The sequence below is a fragment of the Mycteria americana genome, unplaced genomic scaffold (assembly GCF_035582795.1).
Source record: "Mycteria americana isolate JAX WOST 10 ecotype Jacksonville Zoo and Gardens unplaced genomic scaffold, USCA_MyAme_1.0 Scaffold_53, whole genome shotgun sequence".
Taxonomy (NCBI): Eukaryota; Metazoa; Chordata; class Aves; order Ciconiiformes; family Ciconiidae; genus Mycteria; species Mycteria americana.
In genome coordinates this window covers 386,517-414,231 of record NW_027445639.1, presented here as the reverse complement: position 1 = coordinate 414,231, position 27,715 = coordinate 386,517, and the positions used below count along the sequence as shown (strand labels likewise).

At 63.1% G+C, this 27,715-nt stretch overlaps 1 protein-coding gene across 1 annotated transcript; it reads left to right on the top strand.

Moving 5' to 3' along the window:
* Positions 1 to 139: 139 nt before the first annotated feature.
* On the top strand, positions 140 to 27,715 carry EPPK1 (epiplakin 1). Its single transcript, XM_075490280.1, has 2 exons — positions 140 to 16,837; positions 17,177 to 27,715. Exons 1-2 carry the CDS (start codon positions 140 to 142, stop codon positions 27,446 to 27,448), a joined length of 26,970 nt encoding a protein of 8,989 aa, XP_075346395.1. The 3' UTR covers positions 27,449 to 27,715.

Below are 27,715 nucleotides of genomic sequence, written 5' to 3'. Positions count from 1 at the left end.
CTGCCTGTGAGCTATTTCTTTGGGGTTTTTTCCCCCCTGTATTTAGCATGCAAACCATAGTGATTTCTCACTGAGCTTTCCCATTCTCTCCCCTCCCTCCAGAGACTCTTGACAGCTGTGAAAGGAGTGCAGCGGGAGGATGGAGAGCAAGCCAGCCGTGAATGGCCATGCTGTCCCCATCTCTCACCAGGAAGACATGTCAGGAGCAAACCACTTGTGCCAGGACATACTGCCTTGCAAACAGAAAAAAGCAGCTGACAGGGATGTGACAGGGATGGATGCTTCCAGTGAGCCCTCGGAGGCAGCTGGCATCATTGCTGGAGTGTATGTAGAGGCTTCGAAGAAGATAATGAGCTTTTATGATGCCACCAGAGAGCATCTTCTGAGTTTGGATTCAGCACTCTGTCTTCTCGAGGCCCAGGCAGCCACAGGCTTCATCACTGACCCGGTGAAGAACAGGCATGTCTCTGTAGCAGAAGCCGTGCAGCTGGGGCTGGTGGGGCTAGACCTGAAGGAAAGGCTGCTCTCTGCAGAGAAAGCTGCTACTGGCTTTGTGGACCCCTACACAGAAGAGAAAATCTCCCTCTACCAGGCTATCCAGAAGGACCTGATCGGGAGGGAGCAAGGTACTCGGCTGCTAGAGGCCCAGATTGCAACTGGAGGCATCATTGACCCAGCCACCGGCTGCCGGCTCCCAGCAGATGTTGCCTGTGAGAGGGGATATTTAGATGAAGAGATGAGACAGCTTCTCTCTGACCCCAGCAATGAGGATGGCAAAGGGTTCCTCAACCCCAGTACTATGGAGAGGGTCACTTATATGGAGCTTATAAAGAGGTGTGTTGTTGATCCGGCCTCAGGCTTCCTCCTCTTGCCCCTGCAAATCACGTTCCCAGGGCTGGGAGGGAGGGTGAGCAGCAGGGATCTGCTGGACTCTGGCATCATCAGCCCTGACATGTTCAGAGGTCTTGAGGAGGGAAGAATTTCTGCCCAGGAGGTAGCAGAGAATGACTCTGTTCAGCAGTTCCTGCATGGGACAAGGAGCGTGGCTGGTGTTGTCCTGCCTTCCAGTGAGCGGAAAAGCCTTTACCAGGCACTGAGGGAGCATCTCCTCGTGCCTGGTGCTGCTCTGATGCTCCTGCAAGTCCAGGCCTCCACCGGCAGCCTGACAGACCCCATAAAGAACAAAAGCTACTCAGTTGATGAGGCTGTCAGGGTCGGTCTCATCGGCCCAGAGCTTCATGAGAAACTGTCTTCAGCTGAGAGGACCATCACTGGATACAGGGACCCCTACACTGGAGAAATGCTCTCTCTGTTTCAAGCCATGAGGAAGGGCTTTATCCCCAAGGATCATGGCATTTGCCTTCTGGAGGCTCAGATGGCCACAGGGGGTATAATTGCTCCAGGCAGACACCTCCGTGTCCCCACAGAGACAGCTTGCAAGTGGGGGTACCTGGATGAGGCCACGAGACAGCTCCTCTCCAGTCCTACTGATGACATGAAAGGGTTCTTCGACCCCAGCTCCAAGGAGAAGCTGATCTACGCAGACCTGCTCAAGCGCTGTGTCACTGATCCCAACACAGGGCTCCTGCTGCTGCCACTTGGTGGAGACAGCAGAGAAGGATCCGAGGGAACCCACCTCTTCTTTGACCATAGGACCCAAAAAGCTCTGGAAAACACACAGGTACCCATTGCTTTAGGTAAATTCAAGGGAAAGTCGGTGTCTCTCTGGAAACTCCTCTTCTCAGACTGCATCCAAAGTGAGCAAAGAGCTGCTCTCACCCAGCAGTATCTTGCAGGAACGCTCTCTACGCAAGAATTGGGTAAGGCAGTCAGTGCTACCATTGAGGAAATGGCTTCCACTGCTAATGTCACCTTTGAAGGACTGAGGGACCGAGTGACAGCTGACCAGCTCCTGAGCTCTGAAATCATTAACAAAGATTTGTTTAAGAAACTGAAGGAGGGAGAAACATCAGCCAACGAAGTTGTCAGCATGGACACTGTCAAGAAGTACCTGCAAGGGACAGGTAGTATTGGTGGGCTCCTCCTTCCTGACTCCCAGGAGAAGATCAGCATCTACCAGGCAAAGCGGAAAGGACTTTTAAGGCCAGGAACGTCACTGATCCTCCTGGAGGCACAGGCTGCTACTGGATTTATCATTGACCCAGCTGCCAACAAAAGGTATTCTGTGGATGAGGCGTTAAGAGCGAACGTCATTGGCCCAGATGTTTATGACAAGCTACTGACTGCAGAGAAATCAGTCACCGGCTACAGAGATCCTTACTCAGGGAACAAGATCTCCCTCTTCCAAGCCATGAAGAAGGAGCTCATCGTCAAGGAGCACGCTATCCGCCTGCTCGAGGCCCAGATCGCCACCGGCGGCATCATCGACCCCGTCAACAGCCACCGCATCCCTGTGGAGGTGGCCTACCGGCGCGGCTACTTTGACAAGAAGATGAACTTAATCCTTTCTGACCCCAGTGATGACACCAAGGGCTTCTTCGACCCCAACACCCATGAGAACCTCACCTACCTGCAGCTGAAGGAGAAGTGCGTCACAGAGCCATCCACTGGGCTCTGCCTCCTTCCTCTGAACAGCAAGAAGGGCCAGTTCATTGATGACGCCACCAGATCAGTCTTCAGGAGCTCCTGGCTGCTGGTCAGGTTTGGGCGGTTACGGGGGGAGAAGGTCTCTGTGTGGGACCTGCTGAACTCTGAGTACTTCAGCGAGGGGAGGCGCCGAGAGATATTCAACCACTACCAGCTGAGGAAGCTCACCCTGGAGCAAATTCGAATCATGTTAGAGGAGGAAATGAAAAAATGGGCCCCCATCAAGTTCCCAGCCATGAGAGGCAGCGTCAGCGCTTACCACCTGATGGAAACAGGTGTCATTGACAAGGCCCTGTTTGAGAAGGTGTTGGAGGGATCTGTCACACCAGAGGAAGTCCTGCACGTGGACTCTGTCAGAAAGTACCTCTATGGCTCTGGCAGCATCGGGGGGATTGTACTCCAGCCATCAGACCAGAGGATAAGCATTTACGAGGCCATGAAGAAAAACATCATGGTACCCGGAGCAGCCCTCCTACTGCTAGAGGCCCAGGCTGCCACAGGCTTCATCATTGACCCAGTGAACAACCAGAAACTCTGTGTGGATGATGCTGTCAAGGAGGGAGTCATTGGGCCAGAAGTCCATGAGAAGCTGCAGCATGCAGAAGGGGCTGTAACAGGCTATAAAGATCCTTTCACAGGCAAGAAGATACCTCTCTTCCAGGCCATGAAGAAGGGCCTGATTGCTGACAAAAAGGCCATGCAATTGTTGGAGGTGCAGATGGCTACTGGAGGCATCATTGACCCAACATGTGGCCACTATATCCCCATAGAATCTGCCCAGAAGCGAGGGTGCCTGGATGAGGACACAAGCAAGGCCCTTTCTAAGCCCAGTGACAACAACAGAGCCTTCTGCGTCCCAGACAGCAAAGAGACCGTGACCTACGCCGAGCTAATCAAGCGCTGCAAGAAGGACGAGATCGCCGGCTTCCACTTGCTGCCTCTGCCACAGACAGCTGCTCATGCCTACACTGATGAACAAATCCAACAGATTTTTAAGGAAACTGTGGTGAAGGAAAAAGGGGTCTCCCTCTGGGAGCTAATCCACTCTGGGTATTTCACTGAGGAGCAGAGGAGTGACGTCATGGAGAGGTTCCGGTCTGAGGAAATGTCGCTGCAGCCGCTGGTTGCTCTTGTGCTCAGACTGGTTGGGGAGATGGAAATGAAAGCCCGCACCCACATCACCTTGGAAGGCTTGCGGGGCAGTGTCCCTGCAGTCTGGCTGCTGGATGCTGGCATCATCACTGAGAAGACGTTTGAAGAACTGGCTCAGGGCATAAGAACTCCTGAGGAAGTGGCTGCTATGGAGAGTGTGAAGAGGTACTTGCAGGGCACAGGCAGCATCGCTGGGGTATTCATAGAGGCATCCAAAAAGAAGATGAGCTTTTACGATGCCATGAAAAACAATTTCCTCCTCCCTGGGGCTGCTCTGAGGCTGCTAGAAGCTCAGGCAGCCACAGGATACCTAACTGACCCAGCAACAAACCAGAGACTCAGCGTGAGGGATGCTGTGAAAGCAGCTGTTGTTGGTGAAGAGCTCACCGAGAAACTTCTTCTGGCTGAGAGGGCAGTGACTGGCTACACAGACCCCTACACAGGGAGCTCCATCTCACTATGTCAAGCGCTCAGGAAAGAGCTGATTCCCCTGGGAGATGCTGTTCCCTTGCTAGAGGCCCAGCTGGCCACAGGAGGGGTCATTGATCCCATTCACCACCATTACCTTCCACTCCAGGCTGCATGCAGATATGGCTTCTACGATGAGGACCTGAACCAAACCCTCTCTCAGCTGAATGACAGCACCAAAATCTTTTTTGATCCAAACACAAAGGACAACGTGACGTACCAGCAGCTGAAGGACAGGTGCATTCATGAGGCTGAGTCAGGTCTCTGGCTCCTTCCTCTGTCAGAAAACGCGATGTTCTGTGTGGATGAACAAACCATGGAGGTGCTGAAATCTGTGACTGTTTGTGTCAACATAGGGCGGTTCAAAGGACAGACAGTGTCAGTCTGGGACCTTCTCAACTCTGAATACCTCTCAGATAGCAAGAGAAGAGAGCTAGTGCAAAAGTACAAAGCTGAGAATACTGAAGTGCTACATGAAATCATAACAATTGTCACCACAATCATCAAAGACACTGAGACACAAGGCAAGAAGTTTGCATTCAAGGGCCTGCGGAAAAGAGTATCCGCCAGTGACCTCTTCCAGTCTCAACTGATAGACAAAAAAACGCTCGATGAGCTCAACCAGGGGAAGAAAACAGTCAAAGAAGTCACTGAAATGGACTCTGTCCGCAGGTACCTGGAGGGCAGCAATTTCATAGCAGGGGTCCTTATACAGCCAAGCAATGAGAAGATGAGCATCTACCAGGCCATGAGGAAGGGCATCCTGAGACCAGGGACAGCCCTGGTGCTGCTGGAGGCGCAAGCTGCCACTGGCTACATCATTGACCCAGAGAAAAACAAGAAGTTTTCAGTGGAGGAAGCATTAACTGCAGGTCTAATTGGAGGGGAGATTTTTGAAAAGCTACTCTGTGCAGAAAGAGCCGTGACGGGCTACACCGACCCCTACACAAAAGCCCCAATGTCTCTGTTTGAAGCTATGAACCAAGGACTGATTGTGAAGAGCCATGGCATCCGCCTGCTCGAGGCCCAGATCGCCACCGGCGGCATCATCGACCCCGTGCACAGCCACCGCCTCCCCGTGGAGGTGGCCTACCGGCGCGGCTACTTTGACCAGGAGATGAACCAGGTCCTCTCCGACCCCACCGACGACACCAAGGGCTTCTTCGACCCCAACACCCATGAGAACCTCACCTACATGCAGCTCCTGGAGAGATGTGTCCAAGATTCAGAGACTGGGTTGTACATGCTACAAGTTGTACAGGAAGGAGGAAAGTACTTCTACATTGATGAGTTTACAAAACAGGTTTTGCGCTCAAAGCCCCTTAAAGTGAAAGTTGGAAAGTTTAAGGACCAAACAGTTTCCATCTGGGAAATTCTCTGCTCTCATTACATCTCTGAGGAGAAAAGGAAAGAACTAGTGATGCAGTACAAATGCAAAACCCTCACTCTGGAAGATCTTGTAGCCCTCATCCTCAAAATAATTGAGGACAGAGAGCAAAGAGCAGAAGCCCTCAAGGTTAAAGGACTCCGGGGGGATGTGTCAATATCAGAATTGTTTAACTCTGAGATAATTGACAAGAAAACTCTAGATCAGCTGCAGGATGGGAGTCTCACGCTTGCCAGCCTCACAAAGAGGGACATCATCAAAAGGTACTTGGATGGCACTGGATGCATTGCTGGGGTTCTACTCCCATCAAGAAAAGAGAAGATGAGCATCTACCAGGCCCTGAAGAAGGGCCTCCTCCCAGAGCAATGCGCACTGGGGCTGCTGGAGGCACAGGCTGCCACTGGTTTTCTCATTGACCCACTGAAAAACAAGAAGCTCTCTGTGGATGAGGCCGTCTCATCCGGGCTGGTGGGTAGCAACTTGCACAAGAAGCTCCTGCTGGCAGAGAAAGCTGTGACAGGATACACAGACCCTCATGCAGGAAATAAAATATCCCTCTTCCAGGCCATAAGGCAAAAGATAACAGTCAAGGAGCATAGCATCCACCTGCTTGAGGCCCAGCTCGCCACCGGCGGCATCATTGACCCTGTGCACAGCCACCGCCTCCCCACAGAGGTTGCCTGCCGACGCGGCTACTTGGACGATGATATGTTTCTCCTACTTTCTGATCCAGATCATGGTAGCAAAGGTTTTATAGACCCGAACACTCATGAGAAAATCAGCTACAGTCAGCTCCTACAGAGATGTTCCAAAGACAGAGATACTGGATTGTACCTGCTGCTGGTCATGGAAAAAGCAGATGACTATTTCTACATTGATGAGCAAACAAAAAATGCCCTATTATCTACAAAGGTACAAGTGCCTGTTGGAAAATACAAAGGACATGTATTATCACTGTGGGAACTTCTCTGTTCTGAGTATATCACAGAAGAGAAAAGAAAAGAATTGGTGAGAAAATATAAAGAGAAATCCCATCACATTCTACAAGGAATCATTGATACAATACTAAATATCATTAAAGAAAAAGAAGACCACAGAAGTGATATCTGGTTCCAAGGACTCAGACAAAAAATAACAGCATCAGAACTTCTCAATGCAGAGATAATTACAGAAGAAACAATGGAAAAACTCCATGAAGGAAAAGAGACGGCACAAGAAATAGCACAAATTAATACGGTCAGAAGATACCTGGAGGGAACTGGAAGCATTGCCGGTGTGCTGGTGCCCTCCAAGGCCGACCCCGCCAAGATGGAGAAGATGAGCATCTACCAGGCCATGTGGAAGGGCATCCTGAGACCAGGGACAGCCCTGGTGCTGCTGGAGGCGCAGGCTGCCACCGGCTTCATCGTTGACCCGCTCACCAACAAGAAGCTCTCCGTGGACGAGGCCGTCTCGTCCGGGCTGGTGGGCAGCGAGCTACAAAAAAAACTTCTCTGTGCAGAGAAAGCTGTGACAGGTTACACCGACCCGTGCACAGGACAGAAATTATCCCTCTTCCAGGCCATGAAGAAGGAGCTCATCGTCAAGGAGCACGGCATCCGCCTGCTCGAGGCCCAGATCGCCACCGGCGGCATCATCGACCCCGTGCACAGCCACCGCCTCCCCGTGGAGGTGGCCTACCGGCGCGGCTACTTTGACCAGGAGATGAACCAGGTCCTCTCCGACCCCACCGACGACACCAAGGGCTTCTTCGACCCCAACACCCATGAGAACCTCACCTACATGCAGCTCCTCCGCCGCTGCGTGCCCGACCCGGACACGGGGCTGCTCATGCTCCAGCTGATGGACAAGGGCTCCGTGCTCTACCAGCTGACCGAGGACGCCCACAAAGCCCTGCAGGCCGCCCGCACCGCCGTCAGCGTGGGGCTCTTCCAGGGCCAGAGCGTCACCGTCTGGGAGCTCCTCTTCTCCCGCTACGTCCCCGACCACCGGCGCCAGGACCTCCTCCGGAAGTACAAGGCGGGGACGGTCACCATCTCGGAGATGATCACCCTCCTCACCGCCATCATCACCGGGGCTGAGGGCCAGGGCCAAGGCGCTGCCCTGGCCCGCAAGCCGACGCAGCAGGAGGCCCCACCGCTGGCCGAGAACGGCGAGGCCACGGCTTCCCGGCAGCAGCGGGAGCGGGAGCAGGAGCAGGAGCGGGAGCGGGAGCAGGAGCTGGAGCGGTCCCTGAAGTCCCGCACTGTCGAGGTCTCGGCGGGCGACTTCCACGGCAGGAAGGTCTCCCTGTGGGAGCTCCTCTTCTCCAAGTACGTCTCCGAGGCGAAGAGGCAGGAGCTGCTGGGGAAGGTCCGGGCCGGGAGCCTGGCGCTGGACGAGCTGGCAAGGCTCCTCACCGTCCTCATCGAGGAGGCGGTGGAGCGGAGCAGCAACGTGAAATTCAGGGGCCTCAGGAGGCAGGTGACTGCCTCGGACCTGGTGGACTCGGGCATCATCGACAAGGACACGCTGGCCGACCTCGTCCAGGGCTCCAGGACGGTGGAGGAGGTGACGGAAATGGCCTCCGTCAAGCGCTACCTGGACGGCACGGGCTGCATCGCCGGCGTGCTGGTGCCCTCCAAGGCTGACCCCGCCAAGATGGAGAAGATGAGCATCTACCAGGCCATGTGGAAGGGCATCCTGAGGCAGGGCACGGCCCTGGTGCTGCTGGAGGCGCAGGCTGCCACCGGCTTCATCGTTGACCCGCTCACCAACAAGAAGCTCTCCGTGGACGAGGCCGTCTCGTCCGGGCTGGTGGGCAGCGAGCTGCACGAGAAGCTCCTGTCGGCCGAGAGGGCCGTGACGGGCTACACCGACCCCTACACCGGCCACCAGATCTCCCTCTTCCAGGCCATGAAGAAGGAGCTCATCGTCAAGGAGCACGGCATCCGCCTGCTCGAGGCCCAGATCGCCACCGGCGGCATCATCGACCCCGTGCACAGCCACCGCCTCCCCGTGGAGGTGGCCTACCGGCGCGGCTACTTTGACCAGGAGATGAACCAGGTCCTCTCCGACCCCACCGACGACACCAAGGGCTTCTTCGACCCCAACACCCATGAGAACCTCACCTACATGCAGCTCCTCCGCCGCTGCGTGCCCGACCCGGACACGGGGCTGCTCATGCTCCAGCTGATGGACAAGGGCTCCGTGCTCTACCAGCTGACCGAGGACGCCCGCAAAGCCCTGCAGGCCGCCCGCACCGCCGTCAGCGTGGGGCTCTTCCAGGGCCAGAGCGTCACCGTCTGGGAGCTCCTCTTCTCCCACTACGTCCCCGACCACCGGCGCCAGGACCTCCTCCGGAAGTACAAGGCGGGGACGGTCACCATCTCGGAGATGATCACCCTCCTCACCGCCATCATCACCGGGGCTGAGGGCCAGGGCCAAGGCGCTGCCCTGGCCCGCAAGCCGACGCAGCAGGAGGCCCCACCGCTGGCCGAGAACGGCGAGGCCACGGCTTCCCGGCAGCAGCGGGAGCGGGAGCAGGAGCAGGAGCGGGAGCGGGAGCAGGAGCTGGAGCGGTCCCTGAAGTCCCGCACTGTCGAGGTCTCGGCGGGCGACTTCCACGGCAGGAAGGTCTCCCTGTGGGAGCTCCTCTTCTCCAAGTACGTCTCCGAGGCGAAGAGGCAGGAGCTGCTGGGGAAGGTCCGGGCCGGGAGCCTGGCGCTGGACGAGCTGGCAAGGCTCCTCACCGTCCTCATCGAGGAGGCGGTGGAGCGGAGCAGCAACGTGAAATTCAGGGGCCTCAGGAGGCAGGTGACTGCCTCGGACCTGGTGGACTCGGGCATCATCGACAAGGACACGCTGGCCGACCTCGTCCAGGGCTCCAGGACGGTGGAGGAGGTGACGGAAATGGCCTCCGTCAAGCGCTACCTGGACGGCACGGGCTGCATCGCCGGCGTGCTGGTGCCCTCCAAGGCCGACCCCGCCAAGATGGAGAAGATGAGCATCTACCAGGCCATGTGGAAGGGCATCCTGAGGCAGGGCACGGCCCTGGTGCTGCTGGAGGCGCAGGCTGCCACCGGCTTCATCGTTGACCCGCTCACCAACAAGAAGCTCTCCGTGGACGAGGCCGTCTCGTCCGGGCTGGTGGGCAGCGAGCTGCACGAGAAGCTCCTGTCGGCCGAGAGGGCCGTGACGGGCTACACCGACCCCTACACCGGCCACCAGATCTCCCTCTTCCAGGCCATGAAGAAGGAGCTCATCGTCAAGGAGCACGGCATCCGCCTGCTCGAGGCCCAGATCGCCACCGGCGGCATCATCGACCCCGTGCACAGCCACCGCCTCCCCGTGGAGGTGGCCTACCGGCGCGGCTACTTTGACCAGGAGATGAACCAGGTCCTCTCCGACCCCACCGACGACACCAAGGGCTTCTTCGACCCCAACACCCATGAGAACCTCACCTACATGCAGCTCCTCCGCCGCTGCGTGCCCGACCCGGACACGGGGCTGCTCATGCTCCAGCTGATGGACAAGGGCTCCGTGCTCTACCAGCTGACCGAGGACGCCCGCAAAGCCCTGCAGGCCGCCCGCACCGCCGTCAGCGTGGGGCTCTTCCAGGGCCAGAGCGTCACCGTCTGGGAGCTCCTCTTCTCCCGCTACGTCCCCGACCACCGGCGCCAGGACCTCCTCCGGAAGTACAAGGCGGGGACGGTCACCATCTCGGAGATGATCACCCTCCTCACCGCCATCATCACCGGGGCTGAGGGCCAGGGCCAAGGCGCTGCCCTGGCCCGCAAGCCGACGCAGCAGGAGGCCCCACCGCTGGCCGAGAACGGCGAGGCCACGGCTTCCCGGCAGCAGCGGGAGCGGGAGCAGGAGCAGGAGCGGGAGCGGGAGCAGGAGCTGGAGCGGTCCCTGAAGTCCCGCACTGTCGAGGTCTCGGCGGGCGACTTCCACGGCAGGAAGGTCTCCCTGTGGGAGCTCCTCTTCTCCAAGTACGTCTCCGAGGCGAAGAGGCAGGAGCTGCTGGGGAAGGTCCGGGCCGGGAGCCTGGCGCTGGACGAGCTGGCAAGGCTCCTCACCGTCCTCATCGAGGAGGCGGTGGAGCGGAGCAGCAACGTGAAATTCAGGGGCCTCAGGAGGCAGGTGACTGCCTCGGACCTGGTGGACTCGGGCATCATCGACAAGGACACGCTGGCCGACCTCGTCCAGGGCTCCAGGACGGTGGAGGAGGTGACGGAAATGGCCTCCGTCAAGCGCTACCTGGACGGCACGGGCTGCATCGCCGGCGTGCTGGTGCCCTCCAAGGCCGACCCCGCCAAGATGGAGAAGATGAGCATCTACCAGGCCATGTGGAAGGGCATCCTGAGGCAGGGCACGGCCCTGGTGCTGCTGGAGGCGCAGGCTGCCACCGGCTTCATCGTTGACCCGCTCACCAACAAGAAGCTCTCCGTGGACGAGGCCGTCTCGTCCGGGCTGGTGGGCAGCGAGCTGCACGAGAAGCTCCTGTCGGCCGAGAGGGCCGTGACGGGCTACACCGACCCCTACACCGGCCACCAGATCTCCCTCTTCCAGGCCATGAAGAAGGAGCTCATCGTCAAGGAGCACGGCATCCGCCTGCTCGAGGCCCAGATCGCCACCGGCGGCATCATCGACCCCGTGCACAGCCACCGCCTCCCCGTGGAGGTGGCCTACCGGCGCGGCTACTTTGACCAGGAGATGAACCAGGTCCTCTCCGACCCCACCGACGACACCAAGGGCTTCTTCGACCCCAACACCCATGAGAACCTCACCTACATGCAGCTCCTCCGCCGCTGCGTGCCCGACCCGGACACGGGGCTGCTCATGCTCCAGCTGATGGACAAGGGCTCCGTGCTCTACCAGCTGACCGAGGACGCCCGCAAAGCCCTGCAGGCCGCCCGCACCGCCGTCAGCGTGGGGCTCTTCCAGGGCCAGAGCGTCACCGTCTGGGAGCTCCTCTTCTCCCGCTACGTCCCCGACCACCGGCGCCAGGACCTCCTCCGGAAGTACAAGGCGGGGACGGTCACCATCTCGGAGATGATCACCCTCCTCACCGCCATCATCACCGGGGCTGAGGGCCAGGGCCAAGGCGCTGCCCTGGCCCGCAAGCCGACGCAGCAGGAGGCCCCACCGCTGGCCGAGAACGGCGAGGCCACGGCTTCCCGGCAGCAGCGGGAGCGGGAGCAGGAGCAGGAGCGGGAGCGGGAGCAGGAGCTGGAGCGGTCCCTGAAGTCCCGCACTGTCGAGGTCTCGGCGGGCGACTTCCACGGCAGGAAGGTCTCCCTGTGGGAGCTCCTCTTCTCCAAGTACGTCTCCGAGGCGAAGAGGCAGGAGCTGCTGGGGAAGGTCCGGGCCGGGAGCCTGGCGCTGGACGAGCTGGCAAGGCTCCTCACCGTCCTCATCGAGGAGGCGGTGGAGCGGAGCAGCAACGTGAAATTCAGGGGCCTCAGGAGGCAGGTGACTGCCTCGGACCTGGTGGACTCGGGCATCATCGACAAGGACACGCTGGCCGACCTCGTCCAGGGCTCCAGGACGGTGGAGGAGGTGACGGAAATGGCCTCCGTCAAGCGCTACCTGGACGGCACGGGCTGCATCGCCGGCGTGCTGGTGCCCTCCAAGGCCGACCCCGCCAAGATGGAGAAGATGAGCATCTACCAGGCCATGTGGAAGGGCATCCTGAGGCAGGGCACGGCCCTGGTGCTGCTGGAGGCGCAGGCTGCCACCGGCTTCATCGTTGACCCGCTCACCAACAAGAAGCTCTCCGTGGACGAGGCCGTCTCGTCCGGGCTGGTGGGCAGCGAGCTGCACGAGAAGCTCCTGTCGGCCGAGAGGGCCGTGACGGGCTACACCGACCCCTACACCGGCCACCAGATCTCCCTCTTCCAGGCCATGAAGAAGGAGCTCATCGTCAAGGAGCACGGCATCCGCCTGCTCGAGGCCCAGATCGCTACCGGCGGCATCATCGACCCCGTGCACAGCCACCGCCTCCCCGTGGAGGTGGCCTACCGGCGCGGCTACTTTGACCAGGAGATGAACCAGGTCCTCTCCGACCCCACCGACGACACCAAGGGCTTCTTCGACCCCAACACCCATGAGAACCTCACCTACATGCAGCTCCTCCGCCGCTGCGTGCCCGACCCGGACACGGGGCTGCTCATGCTCCAGCTGATGGACAAGGGCTCCGTGCTCTACCAGCTGACCGAGGACGCCCGCAAAGCCCTGCAGGCCGCCCGCACCGCCGTCAGCGTGGGGCTCTTCCAGGGCCAGAGCGTCACCGTCTGGGAGCTCCTCTTCTCCCGCTACGTCCCCGACCACCGGCGCCAGGACCTCCTCCGGAAGTACAAGGCGGGGACGGTCACCATCTCGGAGATGATCACCCTCCTCACCGCCATCATCACCGGGGCTGAGGGCCAGGGCCAAGGCGCTGCCCTGGCCCGCAAGCCGACGCAGCAGGAGGCCCCACCGCTGGCCGAGAACGGCGAGGCCACGGCTTCCCGGCAGCAGCGGGAGCGGGAGCAGGAGCAGGAGCGGGAGCGGGAGCAGGAGCTGGAGCGGTCCCTGAAGTCCCGCACTGTCGAGGTCTCGGCGGGCGACTTCCACGGCAGGAAGGTCTCCCTGTGGGAGCTCCTCTTCTCCAAGTACGTCTCCGAGGCGAAGAGGCAGGAGCTGCTGGGGAAGGTCCGGGCCGGGAGCCTGGCGCTGGACGAGCTGGCAAGGCTCCTCACCGTCCTCATCGAGGAGGCGGTGGAGCGGAGCAGCAACGTGAAATTCAGGGGCCTCAGGAGGCAGGTGACTGCCTCGGACCTGGTGGACTCGGGCATCATCGACAAGGACACGCTGGCCGACCTCGTCCAGGGCTCCAGGACGGTGGAGGAGGTGACGGAAATGGCCTCCGTCAAGCGCTACCTGGACGGCACGGGCTGCATCGCCGGCGTGCTGGTGCCCTCCAAGGCCGACCCCGCCAAGATGGAGAAGATGAGCATCTACCAGGCCATGTGGAAGGGCATCCTGAGGCAGGGCACGGCCCTGGTGCTGCTGGAGGCGCAGGCTGCCACCGGCTTCATCGTTGACCCGCTCACCAACAAGAAGCTCTCCGTGGACGAGGCCGTCTCGTCCGGGCTGGTGGGCAGCGAGCTGCACGAGAAGCTCCTGTCGGCCGAGAGGGCCGTGACGGGCTACACCGACCCCTACACCGGCCACCAGATCTCCCTCTTCCAGGCCATGAAGAAGGAGCTCATCGTCAAGGAGCACGGCATCCGCCTGCTCGAGGCCCAGATCGCCACCGGCGGCATCATCGACCCCGTGCACAGCCACCGCCTCCCCGTGGAGGTGGCCTACCGGCGCGGCTACTTTGACCAGGAGATGAACCAGGTCCTCTCCGACCCCACCGACGACACCAAGGGCTTCTTCAACCCCAACACCCATGAGAACCTCACCTACATGCAGCTCCTCCGCCGCTGCGTGCCCGACCCGGACACGGGGCTGCTCATGCTCCAGCTGATGGACAAGGGCTCCGTGCTCTACCAGCTGACCGAGGACGCCCGCAAAGCCCTGCAGGCCGCCCGCACCGCCGTCAGCGTGGGGCTCTTCCAGGGCCAGAGCGTCACCGTCTGGGAGCTCCTCTTCTCCCGCTACGTCCCCGACCACCGGCGCCAGGACCTCCTCCGGAAGTACAAGGCGGGGACGGTCACCATCTCGGAGATGATCACCCTCCTCACCGCCATCATCACCGGGGCTGAGGGCCAGGGCCAAGGCGCTGCCCTGGCCCGCAAGCCGACGCAGCAGGAGGCCCCACCGCTGGCCGAGAACGGCGAGGCCACGGCTTCCCGGCAGCAGCGGGAGCGGGAGCAGGAGCAGGAGCGGGAGCGGGAGCAGGAGCTGGAGCGGTCCCTGAAGTCCCGCACTGTCGAGGTCTCGGCGGGCGACTTCCACGGCAGGAAGGTCTCCCTGTGGGAGCTCCTCTTCTCCAAGTACGTCTCCGAGGCGAAGAGGCAGGAGCTGCTGGGGAAGGTCCGGGCCGGGAGCCTGGCGCTGGACGAGCTGGCAAGGCTCCTCACCGTCCTCATCGAGGAGGCGGTGGAGCGGAGCAGCAACGTGAAATTCAGGGGCCTCAGGAGGCAGGTGACTGCCTCGGACCTGGTGGACTCGGGCATCATCGACAAGGACACGCTGGCCGACCTCGTCCAGGGCTCCAGGACGGTGGAGGAGGTGACGGAAATGGCCTCCGTCAAGCGCTACCTGGACGGCACGGGCTGCATCGCCGGCGTGCTGGTGCCCTCCAAGGCCGACCCCGCCAAGATGGAGAAGATGAGCATCTACCAGGCCATGTGGAAGGGCATCCTGAGGCAGGGCACGGCCCTGGTGCTGCTGGAGGCGCAGGCTGCCACCGGCTTCATCGTTGACCCGCTCACCAACAAGAAGCTCTCCGTGGACGAGGCCGTCTCGTCCGGGCTGGTGGGCAGCGAGCTGCACGAGAAGCTCCTGTCGGCCGAGAGGGCCGTGACGGGCTACACCGACCCCTACACCGGCCACCAGATCTCCCTCTTCCAGGCCATGAAGAAGGAGCTCATCGTCAAGGAGCACGGCATCCGCCTGCTCGAGGCCCAGATCGCCACCGGCGGCATCATCGACCCCGTGCACAGCCACCGCCTCCCCGTGGAGGTGGCCTACCGGCGCGGCTACTTTGACCAGGAGATGAACCAGGTCCTCTCCGACCCCACCGACGACACCAAGGGCTTCTTCGACCCCAACACCCATGAGAACCTCACCTACATGCAGCTCCTCCGCCGCTGCGTGCCCGACCCGGACACGGGGCTGCTCATGCTCCAGCTGATGGACAAGGGCTCCGTGCTCTACCAGCTGACTGAGGACGCCCGCAAAGCCCTGCAGGCCGCCCGCACCGCCGTCAGCGTGGGGCTCTTCCAGGGCCAGAGCGTCACCGTCTGGGAGCTCCTCTTCTCCCGCTACGTCCCCGACCACCGGCGCCAGGACCTCCTCCGGAAGTACAAGGCGGGGACGGTCACCATCTCGGAGATGATCACCCTCCTCACCGCCATCATCACCGGGGCTGAGGGCCAGGGCCAAGGCGCTGCCCTGGCCCGCAAGCCGACGCAGCAGGAGGCCCCACCGCTGGCCGAGAACGGCGAGGCCACGGCTTCCCGGCAGCAGCGGGAGCGGGAGCAGGAGCAGGAGCGGGAGCGGGAGCAGGAGCTGGAGCGGTCCCTGAAGTCCCGCACTGTCGAGGTCTCGGCGGGCGACTTCCACGGCAGGAAGGTCTCCCTGTGGGAGCTCCTCTTCTCCAAGTACGTCTCCGAGGCGAAGAGGCAGGAGCTGCTGGGGAAGGTCCGGGCCGGGAGCCTGGCGCTGGACGAGCTGGCAAGGCTCCTCACCGTCCTCATCGAGGAGGCGGTGGAGCGGAGCAGCAACGTGAAATTCAGGGGCCTCAGGAGGCAGGTGACTGCCTCGGACCTGGTGGACTCGGGCATCATCGACAAGGACACGCTGGCCGACCTCGTCCAGGGCTCCAGGACGGTGGAGGAGGTGACGGAAATGGCCTCCGTCAAGCGCTACCTGGACGGCACGGGCTGCATCGCCGGCGTGCTGGTGCCCTCCAAGGCCGACCCCGCCAAGATGGAGAAGATGAGCATCTACCAGGCCATGTGGAAGGGCATCCTGAGGCAGGGCACGGCCCTGGTGCTGCTGGAGGCGCAGGCTGCCACCGGCTTCATCGTTGACCCGCTCACCAACAAGAAGCTCTCCGTGGACGAGGCCGTCTCGTCCGGGCTGGTGGGCAGCGAGCTGCACGAGAAGCTCCTGTCGGCCGAGAGGGCCGTGACGGGCTACACCGACCCCTACACCGGCCACCAGATCTCCCTCTTCCAGGCCATGAAGAAGGAGCTCATCGTCAAGGAGCACGGCATCCGCCTGCTCGAGGCCCAGATCGCCACCGGCGGCATCATCGACCCCGTGCACAGCCACCGCCTCCCCGTGGAGGTGGCCTACCGGCGCGGCTACTTTGACCAGGAGATGAACCAGGTCCTCTCCGACCCCACCGACGACACCAAGGGCTTCTTCGACCCCAACACCCATGAGAACCTCACCTACATGCAGCTCCTCCGCCGCTGCGTGCCCGACCCGGACACGGGGCTGCTCATGCTCCAGCTGATGGACAAGGGCTCCGTGCTCTACCAGCTGACCGAGGACGCCCGCAAAGCCCTGCAGGCCGCCCGCACCGCCGTCAGCGTGGGGCTCTTCCAGGGCCAGAGCGTCACCGTCTGGGAGCTCCTCTTCTCCCGCTACGTCCCCGACCACCGGCGCCAGGACTTCCTCCGGAAGTACAAGGCGGGGACGGTCACCATCTCGGAGATGATCACCCTCCTCACCGCCATCATCACCGGGGCTGAGGGCCAGGGCCAAGGCGCTGCCCTGGCCCGCAAGCCGACGCAGCAGGAGGCCCCACCGCTGGCCGAGAACGGCGAGGCCACGGCTTCCCGGCAGCAGCGGGAGCGGGAGCAGGAGCAGGAGCGGGAGCGGGAGCAGGAGCTGGAGCGGTCCCTGAAGTCCCGCACTGTCGAGGTCTCGGCGGGCGACTTCCACGGCAGGAAGGTCTCCCTGTGGGAGCTCCTCTTCTCCAAGTACGTCTCCGAGGCGAAGAGGCAGGAGCTGCTGGGGAAGGTCCGGGCCGGGAGCCTGGCGCTGGACGAGCTGGCAAGGCTCCTCACCGTCCTCATCGAGGAGGCGGTGGAGCGGAGCAGCAACGTGAAATTCAGGGGCCTCAGGAGGCAGGTGACTGCCTCGGACCTGGTGGACTCGGGCATCATCGACAAGGACACGCTGGCCGACCTCGTCCAGGGCTCCAGGACGGTGGAGGAGGTGACGGAAATGGCCTCTGTCAAGCGCTACCTGGACGGCACGGGCTGCATCGCCGGCGTGCTGGTGCCCTCCAAGGCCGACCCCGCCAAGATGGAGAAGATGAGCATCTACCAGGCCATGTGGAAGGGCATCCTGAGGCAGGGCACGGCCCTGGTGCTGCTGGAGGCGCAGGCTGCCACCGGCTTCATCGTTGACCCGCTCACCAACAAGAAGCTCTCCGTGGACGAGGCCGTCTCGTCCGGGCTGGTGGGCAGCGAGCTGCACGAGAAGCTCCTGTCGGCCGAGAGGGCCGTGACGGGCTACACCGACCCCTACACCGGCCACCAGATCTCCCTCTTCCAGGCCATGAAGAAGGAGCTCATCGTCAAGGAGCACGGCATCCGCCTGCTCGAGGCCCAGATCGCTACCGGCGGCATCATCGACCCCGTGCACAGCCACCGCCTCCCCGTGGAGGTGGCCTACCGGCGCGGCTACTTTGACCAGGAGATGAACCAGGTCCTCTCCGACCCCACCGACGACACCAAGGGCTTCTTCGACCCCAACACCCATGAGAACCTCACCTACATGCAGCTCCTCCGCCGCTGCGTGCCCGACCCGGACACGGGGCTGCTCATGCTCCAGCTGATGGACAAGGGCTCCGTGCTCTACCAGCTGACCGAGGACGCCCGCAAAGCCCTGCAGGCCGCCCGCACCGCCGTCAGCGTGGGGCTCTTCCAGGGCCAGAGCGTCACCGTCTGGGAGCTCCTCTTCTCCCGCTACGTCCCCGACCACCGGCGCCAGGACCTCCTCCGGAAGTACAAGGCGGGGACGGTCACCATCTCGGAGATGATCACCCTCCTCACCGCCATCATCACCGGGGCTGAGGGCCAGGGCCAAGGCGCTGCCCTGGCCCGCAAGCCGACGCAGCAGGAGGCCCCACCGCTGGCCGAGAACGGCGAGGCCACGGCTTCCCGGCAGCAGCGGGAGCGGGAGCAGGAGCAGGAGCGGGAGCGGGAGCAGGAGCTGGAGCGGTCCCTGAAGTCCCGCACTGTCGAGGTCTCGGCGGGCGACTTCCACGGCAGGAAGGTCTCCCTGTGGGAGCTCCTCTTCTCCAAGTACGTCTCCGAGGCGAAGAGGCAGGAGCTGCTGGGGAAGGTCCGGGCCGGGAGCCTGGCGCTGGACGAGCTGGCAAGGCTCCTCACCGTCCTCATCGAGGAGGCGGTGGAGCGGAGCAGCAACGTGAAATTCAGGGGCCTCAGGAGGCAGGTGACTGCCTCGGACCTGGTGGACTCGGGCATCATCGACAAGGACACGCTGGCCGACCTCGTCCAGGGCTCCAGGACGGTGGAGGAGGTGACGGAAATGGCCTCCGTCAAGCGCTACCTGGACGGCACGGGCTGCATCGCCGGCGTGCTGGTGCCCTCCAAGGCCGACCCCGCCAAGATGGAGAAGATGAGCATCTACCAGGCCATGTGGAAGGGCATCCTGAGGCAGGGCACGGCCCTGGTGCTGCTGGAGGCGCAGGCTGCCACCGGCTTCATCGTTGACCCGCTCACCAACAAGAAGCTCTCCGTGGACGAGGCCGTCTCGTCCGGGCTGGTGGGCAGCGAGCTGCACGAGAAGCTCCTGTCGGCCGAGAGGGCCGTGACGGGCTACACCGACCCCTACACCGGCCACCAGATCTCCCTCTTCCAGGCCATGAAGAAGGAGCTCATCGTCAAGGAGCACGGCATCCGCCTGCTCGAGGCCCAGATCGCCACCGGCGGCATCATCGACCCCGTGCACAGCCACCGCCTCCCCGTGGAGGTGGCCTACCGGCGCGGCTACTTTGACCAGGAGATGAACCAGGTCCTCTCCGACCCCACCGACGACACCAAGGGCTTCTTTGACCCCAACACCCATGAGAACCTCACCTACATGCAGCTCCTCCGCCGCTGCGTGCCCGACCCGGACACGGGGATGCTCATGCTCCAGCTGATGGACAAGGGCTCCGTGCTCTACCAGCTGACCGAGGACGCCCGCAAAGCCCTGCAGGCCGCCCGCACCGCCGTCAGCGTGGGGCTCTTCCAGGGCCAGAGCGTCACCGTCTGGGAGCTCCTCTTCTCCCGCTACGTCCCCGACCACCGGCGCCAGGACCTCCTCCGGAAGTACAAGGCGGGGACGGTCACCATCTCGGAGATGATCACCCTCCTCACCGCCATCATCACCGGGGCTGAGGGCCAGGGCCAAGGCGCTGCCCTGGCCCGCAAGCCGACGCAGCAGGAGGCCCCACCGCTGGCCGAGAACGGCGAGGCCACGGCTTCCCGGCAGCAGCGGGAGCGGGAGCAGGAGCAGGAGCGGGAGCGGGAGCAGGAGCTGGAGCGGTCCCTGAAGTCCCGCACTGTCGAGGTCTCGGCGGGCGACTTCCACGGCAGGAAGGTCTCCCTGTGGGAGCTCCTCTTCTCCAAGTACGTCTCCGAGGCGAAGAGGCAGGAGCTGCTGGGGAAGGTCCGGGCCGGGAGCCTGGCGCTGGACGAGCTGGCAAGGCTCCTCACCGTCCTCATCGAGGAGGCGGTGGAGCGGAGCAGCAACGTGAAATTCAGGGGCCTCAGGAGGCAGGTGACTGCCTCGGACCTGGTGGACTCGGGCATCATCGACAAGGACACGCTGGCCGACCTCGTCCAGGGCTCCAGGACGGTGGAGGAGGTGACGGAAATGGCCTCCGTCAAGCGCTACCTGGACGGCACGGGCTGCATCGCCGGCGTGCTGGTGCCCTCCAAGGCCGACCCCGCCAAGATGGAGAAGATGAGCATCTACCAGGCCATGTGGAAGGGCATCCTGAGGCAGGGCACGGCCCTGGTGCTGCTGGAGGCGCAGGCTGCCACCGGCTTCATCGTTGACCCGCTCACCAACAAGAAGCTCTCCGTGGACGAGGCCGTCTCGTCCGGGCTGGTGGGCAGCGAGCTGCACGAGAAGCTCCTGTCGGCCGAGAGGGCCGTGACGGGCTACACCGACCCCTACACCGGCCACCAGATCTCCCTCTTCCAGGCCATGAAGAAGGAGCTCATCGTCAAGGAGCACGGCATCCGCCTGCTCGAGGCCCAGATCGCCACCGGCGGCATCATCGACCCCGTGCACAGCCACCGCCTCCCCGTGGAGGTGGCCTACCGGCGCGGCTACTTTGACCAGGAGATGAACCAGGTCCTCTCCGACCCCACCGACGACACCAAGGGCTTCTTCGACCCCAACACCCATGAGAACCTCACCTACATGCAGCTCCTCCGCCGCTGCGTGCCCGACCCGGACACGGGGCTGCTCATGCTCCAGCTGATGGACAAGGGCTCCGTGCTCTACCAGCTGACCGAGGACGCCCGCAAAGCCCTGCAGGCCGCCCGCACCGCCGTCAGCGTGGGGCTCTTCCAGGGCCAGAGCGTCACCGTCTGGGAGCTCCTCTTCTCCCGCTACGTCCCCGACCACCGGCGCCAGGACCTCCTCCGGAAGTACAAGGCGGGGACGGTCACCATCTCGGAGATGATCACCCTCCTCACCGCCATCATCACCGGGGCTGAGGGCCAGGGCCAAGGCGCTGCCCTGGCCCGCAAGCCGACGCAGCAGGAGGCCCCACCGCTGGCCGAGAACGGCGAGGCCACGGCTTCCCGGCAGCAGCGGGAGCGGGAGCAGGAGCGGGAGCGGGAGCGGGAGCAGGAGCTGGAGCGGTCCCTGAAGTCCCGCACTGTCGAGGTCTCGGCGGGCGACTTCCACGGCAGGAAGGTCTCCCTGTGGGAGCTCCTCTTCTCCAAGTACGTCTCCGAGGCGAAGAGGCAGGAGCTGCTGGGGAAGGTCCGGGCCGGGAGCCTGGCGCTGGACGAGCTGGCAAGGCTCCTCACCGTCCTCATCGAGGAGGCGGTGGAGCGGAGCAGCAACGTGAAATTCAGGGGCCTCAGGAGGCAGGTGACTGCCTCGGACCTGGTGGACTCGGGCATCATCGACAAGGACACGCTGGCCGACCTCGTCCAGGGCTCCAGGACGGTGGAGGAGGTGACGGAAATGGCCTCCGTCAAGCGCTACCTGGACGGCACGGGCTGCATCGCCGGCGTGCTGGTGCCCTCCAAGGCCGACCCCGCCAAGATGGAGAAGATGAGCATCTACCAGGCCATGTGGAAGGGCATCCTGAGGCAGGGCACGGCCCTGGTGCTGCTGGAGGCGCAGGCTGCCACCGGCTTCATCGTTGACCCGCTCACCAACAAGAAGCTCTCCGTGGACGAGGCCGTCTCGTCCGGGCTGGTGGGCAGCGAGCTGCACGAGAAGCTCCTGTCGGCCGAGAGGGCCGTGACGGGCTACACCGACCCCTACACCGGCCACCAGATCTCCCTCTTCCAGGCCATGAAGAAGGAGCTCATCGTCAAGGAGCACGGCATCCGCCTGCTCGAGGCCCAGATCGCCACCGGCGGCATCATCGACCCCGTGCACAGCCACCGCCTCCCCGTGGAGGTGGCCTACCGGCGCGGCTACTTTGACCAGGAGATGAACCAGGTCCTCTCCGACCCCACCGACGACACCAAGGGCTTCTTCGACCCCAACACCCATGAGAACCTCACCTACATGCAGCTCCTCCGCCGCTGCGTGCCCGACCCGGACACGGGGCTGCTCATGCTCCAGCTGATGGACAAGGGCTCCGTGCTCTACCAGCTGACTGAGGACGCCCGCAAAGCCCTGCAGGCCGCCCGCACCGCCGTCAGCGTGGGGCTCTTCCAGGGCCAGAGCGTCACCGTCTGGGAGCTCCTCTTCTCCCGCTACGTCCCCGACCACCGGCGCCAGGACCTCCTCCGGAAGTACAAGGCGGGGACGGTCACCATCTCGGAGATGATCACCCTCCTCACCGCCATCATCACCGGGGCTGAGGGCCAGGGCCAAGGCGCTGCCCTGGCCCGCAAGCCGACGCAGCAGGAGGCCCCACCGCTGGCCGAGAACGGCGAGGCCACGGCTTCCCGGCAGCAGCGGGAGCGGGAGCAGGAGCAGGAGCGGGAGCGGGAGCAGGAGCTGGAGCGGTCCCTGAAGTCCCGCACTGTCGAGGTCTCGGCGGGCGACTTCCACGGCAGGAAGGTCTCCCTGTGGGAGCTCCTCTTCTCCAAGTACGTCTCCGAGGCGAAGAGGCAGGAGCTGCTGGGGAAGGTCCGGGCCGGGAGCCTGGCGCTGGACGAGCTGGCAAGGCTCCTCACCGTCCTCATCGAGGAGGCGGTGGAGCGGAGCAGCAACGTGAAATTCAGGGGCCTCAGGAGGCAGGTGACTGCCTCGGACCTGGTGGACTCGGGCATCATCGACAAGGACACGCTGGCCGACCTCGTCCAGGGCTCCAGGACGGTGGAGGAGGTGACGGAAATGGCCTCCGTCAAGCGCTACCTGGACGGCACGGGCTGCATCGCCGGCGTGCTGGTGCCCTCCAAGGCCGACCCCGCCAAGATGGAGAAGATGAGCATCTACCAGGCCATGTGGAAGGGCATCCTGAGGCAGGGCACGGCCCTGGTGCTGCTGGAGGCGCAGGCTGCCACCGGCTTCATCGTTGACCCGCTCACCAACAAGAAGCTCTCCGTGGACGAGGCTGTCTCGTCCGGGCTGGTGGGCAGCGAGCTGCACGAGAAGCTCCTGTCGGCCGAGAGGGCCGTGACGGGCTACACCGACCCCTACACCGGCCACCAGATCTCCCTCTTCCAGGCCATGAAGAAGGAGCTCATCGTCAAGGAGCACGGCATCCGCCTGCTCGAGGCCCAGATCGCCACCGGCGGCATCATCGACCCCGTGCACAGCCACCGCCTCCCCGTGGAGGTGGCCTACCGGCGCGGCTACTTTGACCAGGAGATGAACCAGGTCCTCTCCGACCCCACCGACGACACCAAGGGCTTCTTCGACCCCAACACCCATGAGAACCTCACCTACATGCAGCTCCTCCGCCGCTGCGTGCCCGACCCGGACACGGGGCTGCTCATGCTCCAGCTGATGGACAAGGGCTCCGTGCTCTACCAGCTGACCGAGGACGCCCGCAAAGCCCTGCAGGCCGCCCGCACCGCCGTCAGCGTGGGGCTCTTCCAGGGCCAGAGCGTCACCGTCTGGGAGCTCCTCTTCTCCCGCTACGTCCCCGACCACCGGCGCCAGGACCTCCTCCGGAAGTACAAGGCGGGGACGGTCACCATCTCGGAGATGATCACCCTCCTCACCGCCATCATCACCGGGGCTGAGGGCCAGGGCCAAGGCGCTGCCCTGGCCCGCAAGCCGACGCAGCAGGAGGCCCCACCGCTGGCCGAGAACGGCGAGGCCACGGCTTCCCGGCAGCAGCGGGAGCGGGAGCAGGAGCAGGAGCGGGAGCGGGAGCAGGAGCTGGAGCGGTCCCTGAAGTCCCGCACTGTCGAGGTCTCGGCGGGCGACTTCCACGGCAGGAAGGTCTCCCTGTGGGAGCTCCTCTTCTCCAAGTACGTCTCCGAGGCGAAGAGGCAGGAGCTGCTGGGGAAGGTCCGGGCCGGGAGCCTGGCGCTGGACGAGCTGGCAAGGCTCCTCACCGTCCTCATCGAGGAGGCGGTGGAGCGGAGCAGCAACGTGAAATTCAGGGGCCTCAGGAGGCAGGTGACTGCCTCGGACCTGGTGGACTCGGGCATCATCGACAAGGACACGCTGGCCGACCTCGTCCAGGGCTCCAGGACGGTGGAGGAGGTGACGGAAATGGCCTCCGTCAAGCGCTACCTGGACGGCACGGGCTGCATCGCCGGCGTGCTGGTGCCCTCCAAGGCCGACCCCGCCAAGATGGAGAAGATGAGCATCTACCAGGCCATGTGGAAGGGCATCCTGAGGCAGGGCACGGCCCTGGTGCTGCTGGAGGCGCAGGCTGCCACCGGCTTCATCGTTGACCCGCTCACCAACAAGAAGCTCTCCGTGGACGAGGCCGTCTCGTCCGGGCTGGTGGGCAGCGAGCTGCACGAGAAGCTCCTGTCGGCCGAGAGGGCCGTGACGGGCTACACCGACCCCTACACCGGCCACCAGATCTCCCTCTTCCAGGCCATGAAGAAGGAGCTCATCGTCAAGGAGCACGGCATCCGCCTGCTCGAGGCCCAGATCGCCACCGGCGGCATCATCGACCCCGTGCACAGCCACCGCCTCCCCGTGGAGGTGGCCTACCGGCGCGGCTACTTTGACCAGGAGATGAACCAGGTCCTCTCCGACCCCACCGACGACACCAAGGGCTTCTTCGACCCCAACACCCATGAGAACCTCACCTACATGCAGCTCCTCCGCCGCTGCGTGCCCGACCCGGACACGGGGCTGCTCATGCTCCAGCTGATGGACAAGGGCTCCGTGCTCTACCAGCTGACCGAGGACGCCCGCAAAGCCCTGCAGGCCGCCCGCACCGCCGTCAGCGTGGGGCTCTTCCAGGGCCAGAGCGTCACCGTCTGGGAGCTCCTCTTCTCCCGCTACGTCCCCGACCACCGGCGCCAGGACCTCCTCCGGAAGTACAAGGCGGGGACGGTCACCATCTCGGAGATGATCACCCTCCTCACCGCCATCATCACCGGGGCTGAGGGCCAGGGCCAAGGCGCTGCCCTGGCCCGCAAGCCGACGCAGCAGGAGGCCCCACCGCTGGCCGAGAACGGCGAGGCCACGGCTTCCCGGCAGCAGCGGGAGCGGGAGCAGGAGCGGGAGCGGGAGCGGGAGCAGGAGCTGGAGCGGTCCCTGAAGTCCCGCACTGTCGAGGTCTCGGCGGGCGACTTCCACGGCAGGAAGGTCTCCCTGTGGGAGCTCCTCTTCTCCAAGTACGTCTCCGAGGCGAAGAGGCAGGAGCTGCTGGGGAAGGTCCGGGCCGGGAGCCTGGCGCTGGACGAGCTGGCAAGGCTCCTCACCGTCCTCATCGAGGAGGCGGTGGAGCGGAGCAGCAACGTGAAATTCAGGGGCCTCAGGAGGCAGGTGACTGCCTCGGACCTGGTGGACTCGGGCATCATCGACAAGGACACGCTGGCCGACCTCGTCCAGGGCTCCAGGACGGTGGAGGAGGTGACGGAAATGGCCTCCGTCAAGCGCTACCTGGACGGCACGGGCTGCATCGCCGGCGTGCTGGTGCCCTCCAAGGCCGACCCCGCCAAGATGGAGAAGATGAGCATCTACCAGGCCATGTGGAAGGGCATCCTGAGGCAGGGCACGGCCCTGGTGCTGCTGGAGGCGCAGGCTGCCACCGGCTTCATCGTTGACCCGCTCACCAACAAGAAGCTCTCCGTGGACGAGGCCGTCTCGTCCGGGCTGGTGGGCAGCGAGCTGCACGAGAAGCTCCTGTCGGCCGAGAGGGCCGTGACGGGCTACACCGACCCCTACACCGGCCACCAGATCTCCCTCTTCCAGGCCATGAAGAAGGAGCTCATCGTCAAGGAGCACGGCATCCGCCTGCTCGAGGCCCAGATCGCCACCGGCGGCATCATCGACCCCGTGCACAGCCACCGCCTCCCCGTGGAGGTGGCCTACCGGCGCGGCTACTTTGACCAGGAGATGAACCAGGTCCTCTCCGACCCCACCGACGACACCAAGGGCTTCTTCGACCCCAACACCCATGAGAACCTCACCTACATGCAGCTCCTCCGCCGCTGCGTGCCCGACCCGGACACGGGGCTGCTCATGCTCCAGCTGATGGACAAGGGCTCCGTGCTCTACCAGCTGACCGAGGACGCCCGCAAAGCCCTGCAGGCCGCCCGCACCGCCGTCAGCGTGGGGCTCTTCCAGGGCCAGAGCGTCACCGTCTGGGAGCTCCTCTTCTCCCGCTACGTCCCCGACCACCGGCGCCAGGACCTCCTCCGGAAGTACAAGGCGGGGACGGTCACCATCTCGGAGATGATCACCCTCCTCACCGCCATCATCACCGGGGCTGAGGGCCAGGGCCAAGGCGCTGCCCTGGCCCGCAAGCCGACGCAGCAGGAGGCCCCACCGCTGGCCGAGAACGGCGAGGCCACGGCTTCCCGGCAGCAGCGGGAGCGGGAGCAGGAGCAGGAGCGGGAGCGGGAGCAGGAGCTGGAGCGGTCCCTGAAGTCCCGCACTGTCGAGGTCTCAGCGGGCGACTTCCACGGCAGGAAGGTCTCCCTGTGGGAGCTCCTCTTCTCCAAGTACGTCTCCGAGGCGAAGAGGCAGGAGCTGCTGGGGAAGGTCCGGGCCGGGAGCCTGGCGCTGGACGAGCTGGCAAGGCTCCTCACCGTCCTCATCGAGGAGGCGGTGGAGCGGAGCAGCAACGTGAAATTCAGGGGCCTCAGGAGGCAGGTGACTGCCTCGGACCTGGTGGACTCGGGCATCATCGACAAGGACACGCTGGCCGACCTCGTCCAGGGCTCCAGGACGGTGGAGGAGGTGACGGAAATGGCCTCCGTCAAGCGCTACCTGGACGGCACGGGCTGCATCGCCGGCGTGCTGGTGCCCTCCAAGGCCGACCCCGCCAAGATGGAGAAGATGAGCATCTACCAGGCCATGTGGAAGGGCATCCTGAGGCAGGGCACGGCCCTGGTGCTGCTGGAGGCGCAGGCTGCCACCGGCTTCATCGTTGACCCGCTCACCAACAAGAAGCTCTCCGTGGACGAGGCTGTCTCGTCCGGGCTGGTGGGCAGCGAGCTGCACGAGAAGCTCCTGTCGGCCGAGAGGGCCGTGACGGGCTACACCGACCCCTACACCGGCCACCAGATCTCCCTCTTCCAGGCCATGAAGAAGGAGCTCATCGTCAAGGAGCACGGCATCCGCCTGCTCGAGGCCCAGATCGCCACCGGCGGCATCATCGACCCCGTGCACAGCCACCGCCTCCCCGTGGAGGTGGCCTACCGGCGCGGCTACTTTGACCAGGAGATGAACCAGGTCCTCTCCGACCCCACCGACGACACCAAGGGCTTCTTCGACCCCAACACCCATGAGAACCTCACCTACATGCAGCTCCTCCGCCGCTGCGTGCCCGACCCGGACACTGGTCTTTATTTCCTTAATGTGTTTAGAAAATAATTGTAAATCTATTTGCATTGTTTTCCTTTTTCATGCATTGATGAATATTAGCTGGCCTTTTTTTTTGTTTGTTTTTATGTCCTATATTTTATAATTCTAATTCAAATCAGAGATCTTTGTTATGTCTGTCTTTCCTTTTCTATAATAAGTGACTTACTTGAGTATTGTGCTATAGCATATTAAGCCTTTGTCTTCTGTCATCTTTTAGGAACACAGGAATCAATCTTGGTTATCTCAAGTCATTGTTGTGAAATATTTTGTCCTCAT

Coding starts and splice junctions, on each gene's coding strand:
- EPPK1 (XM_075490280.1), top strand. CDS start 140: ATGGAGAGCAAGCCAGCCGTGAATGGCCATGCTGTCCCCATCTCTCAC. Junction 16,838..17,176: donor ACGCCCGCAAAGCCCTGCAG/GCCGCCCGCACC, acceptor CGGTCCCTGAAG/TCCCGCACTGTCGAGGTCTC.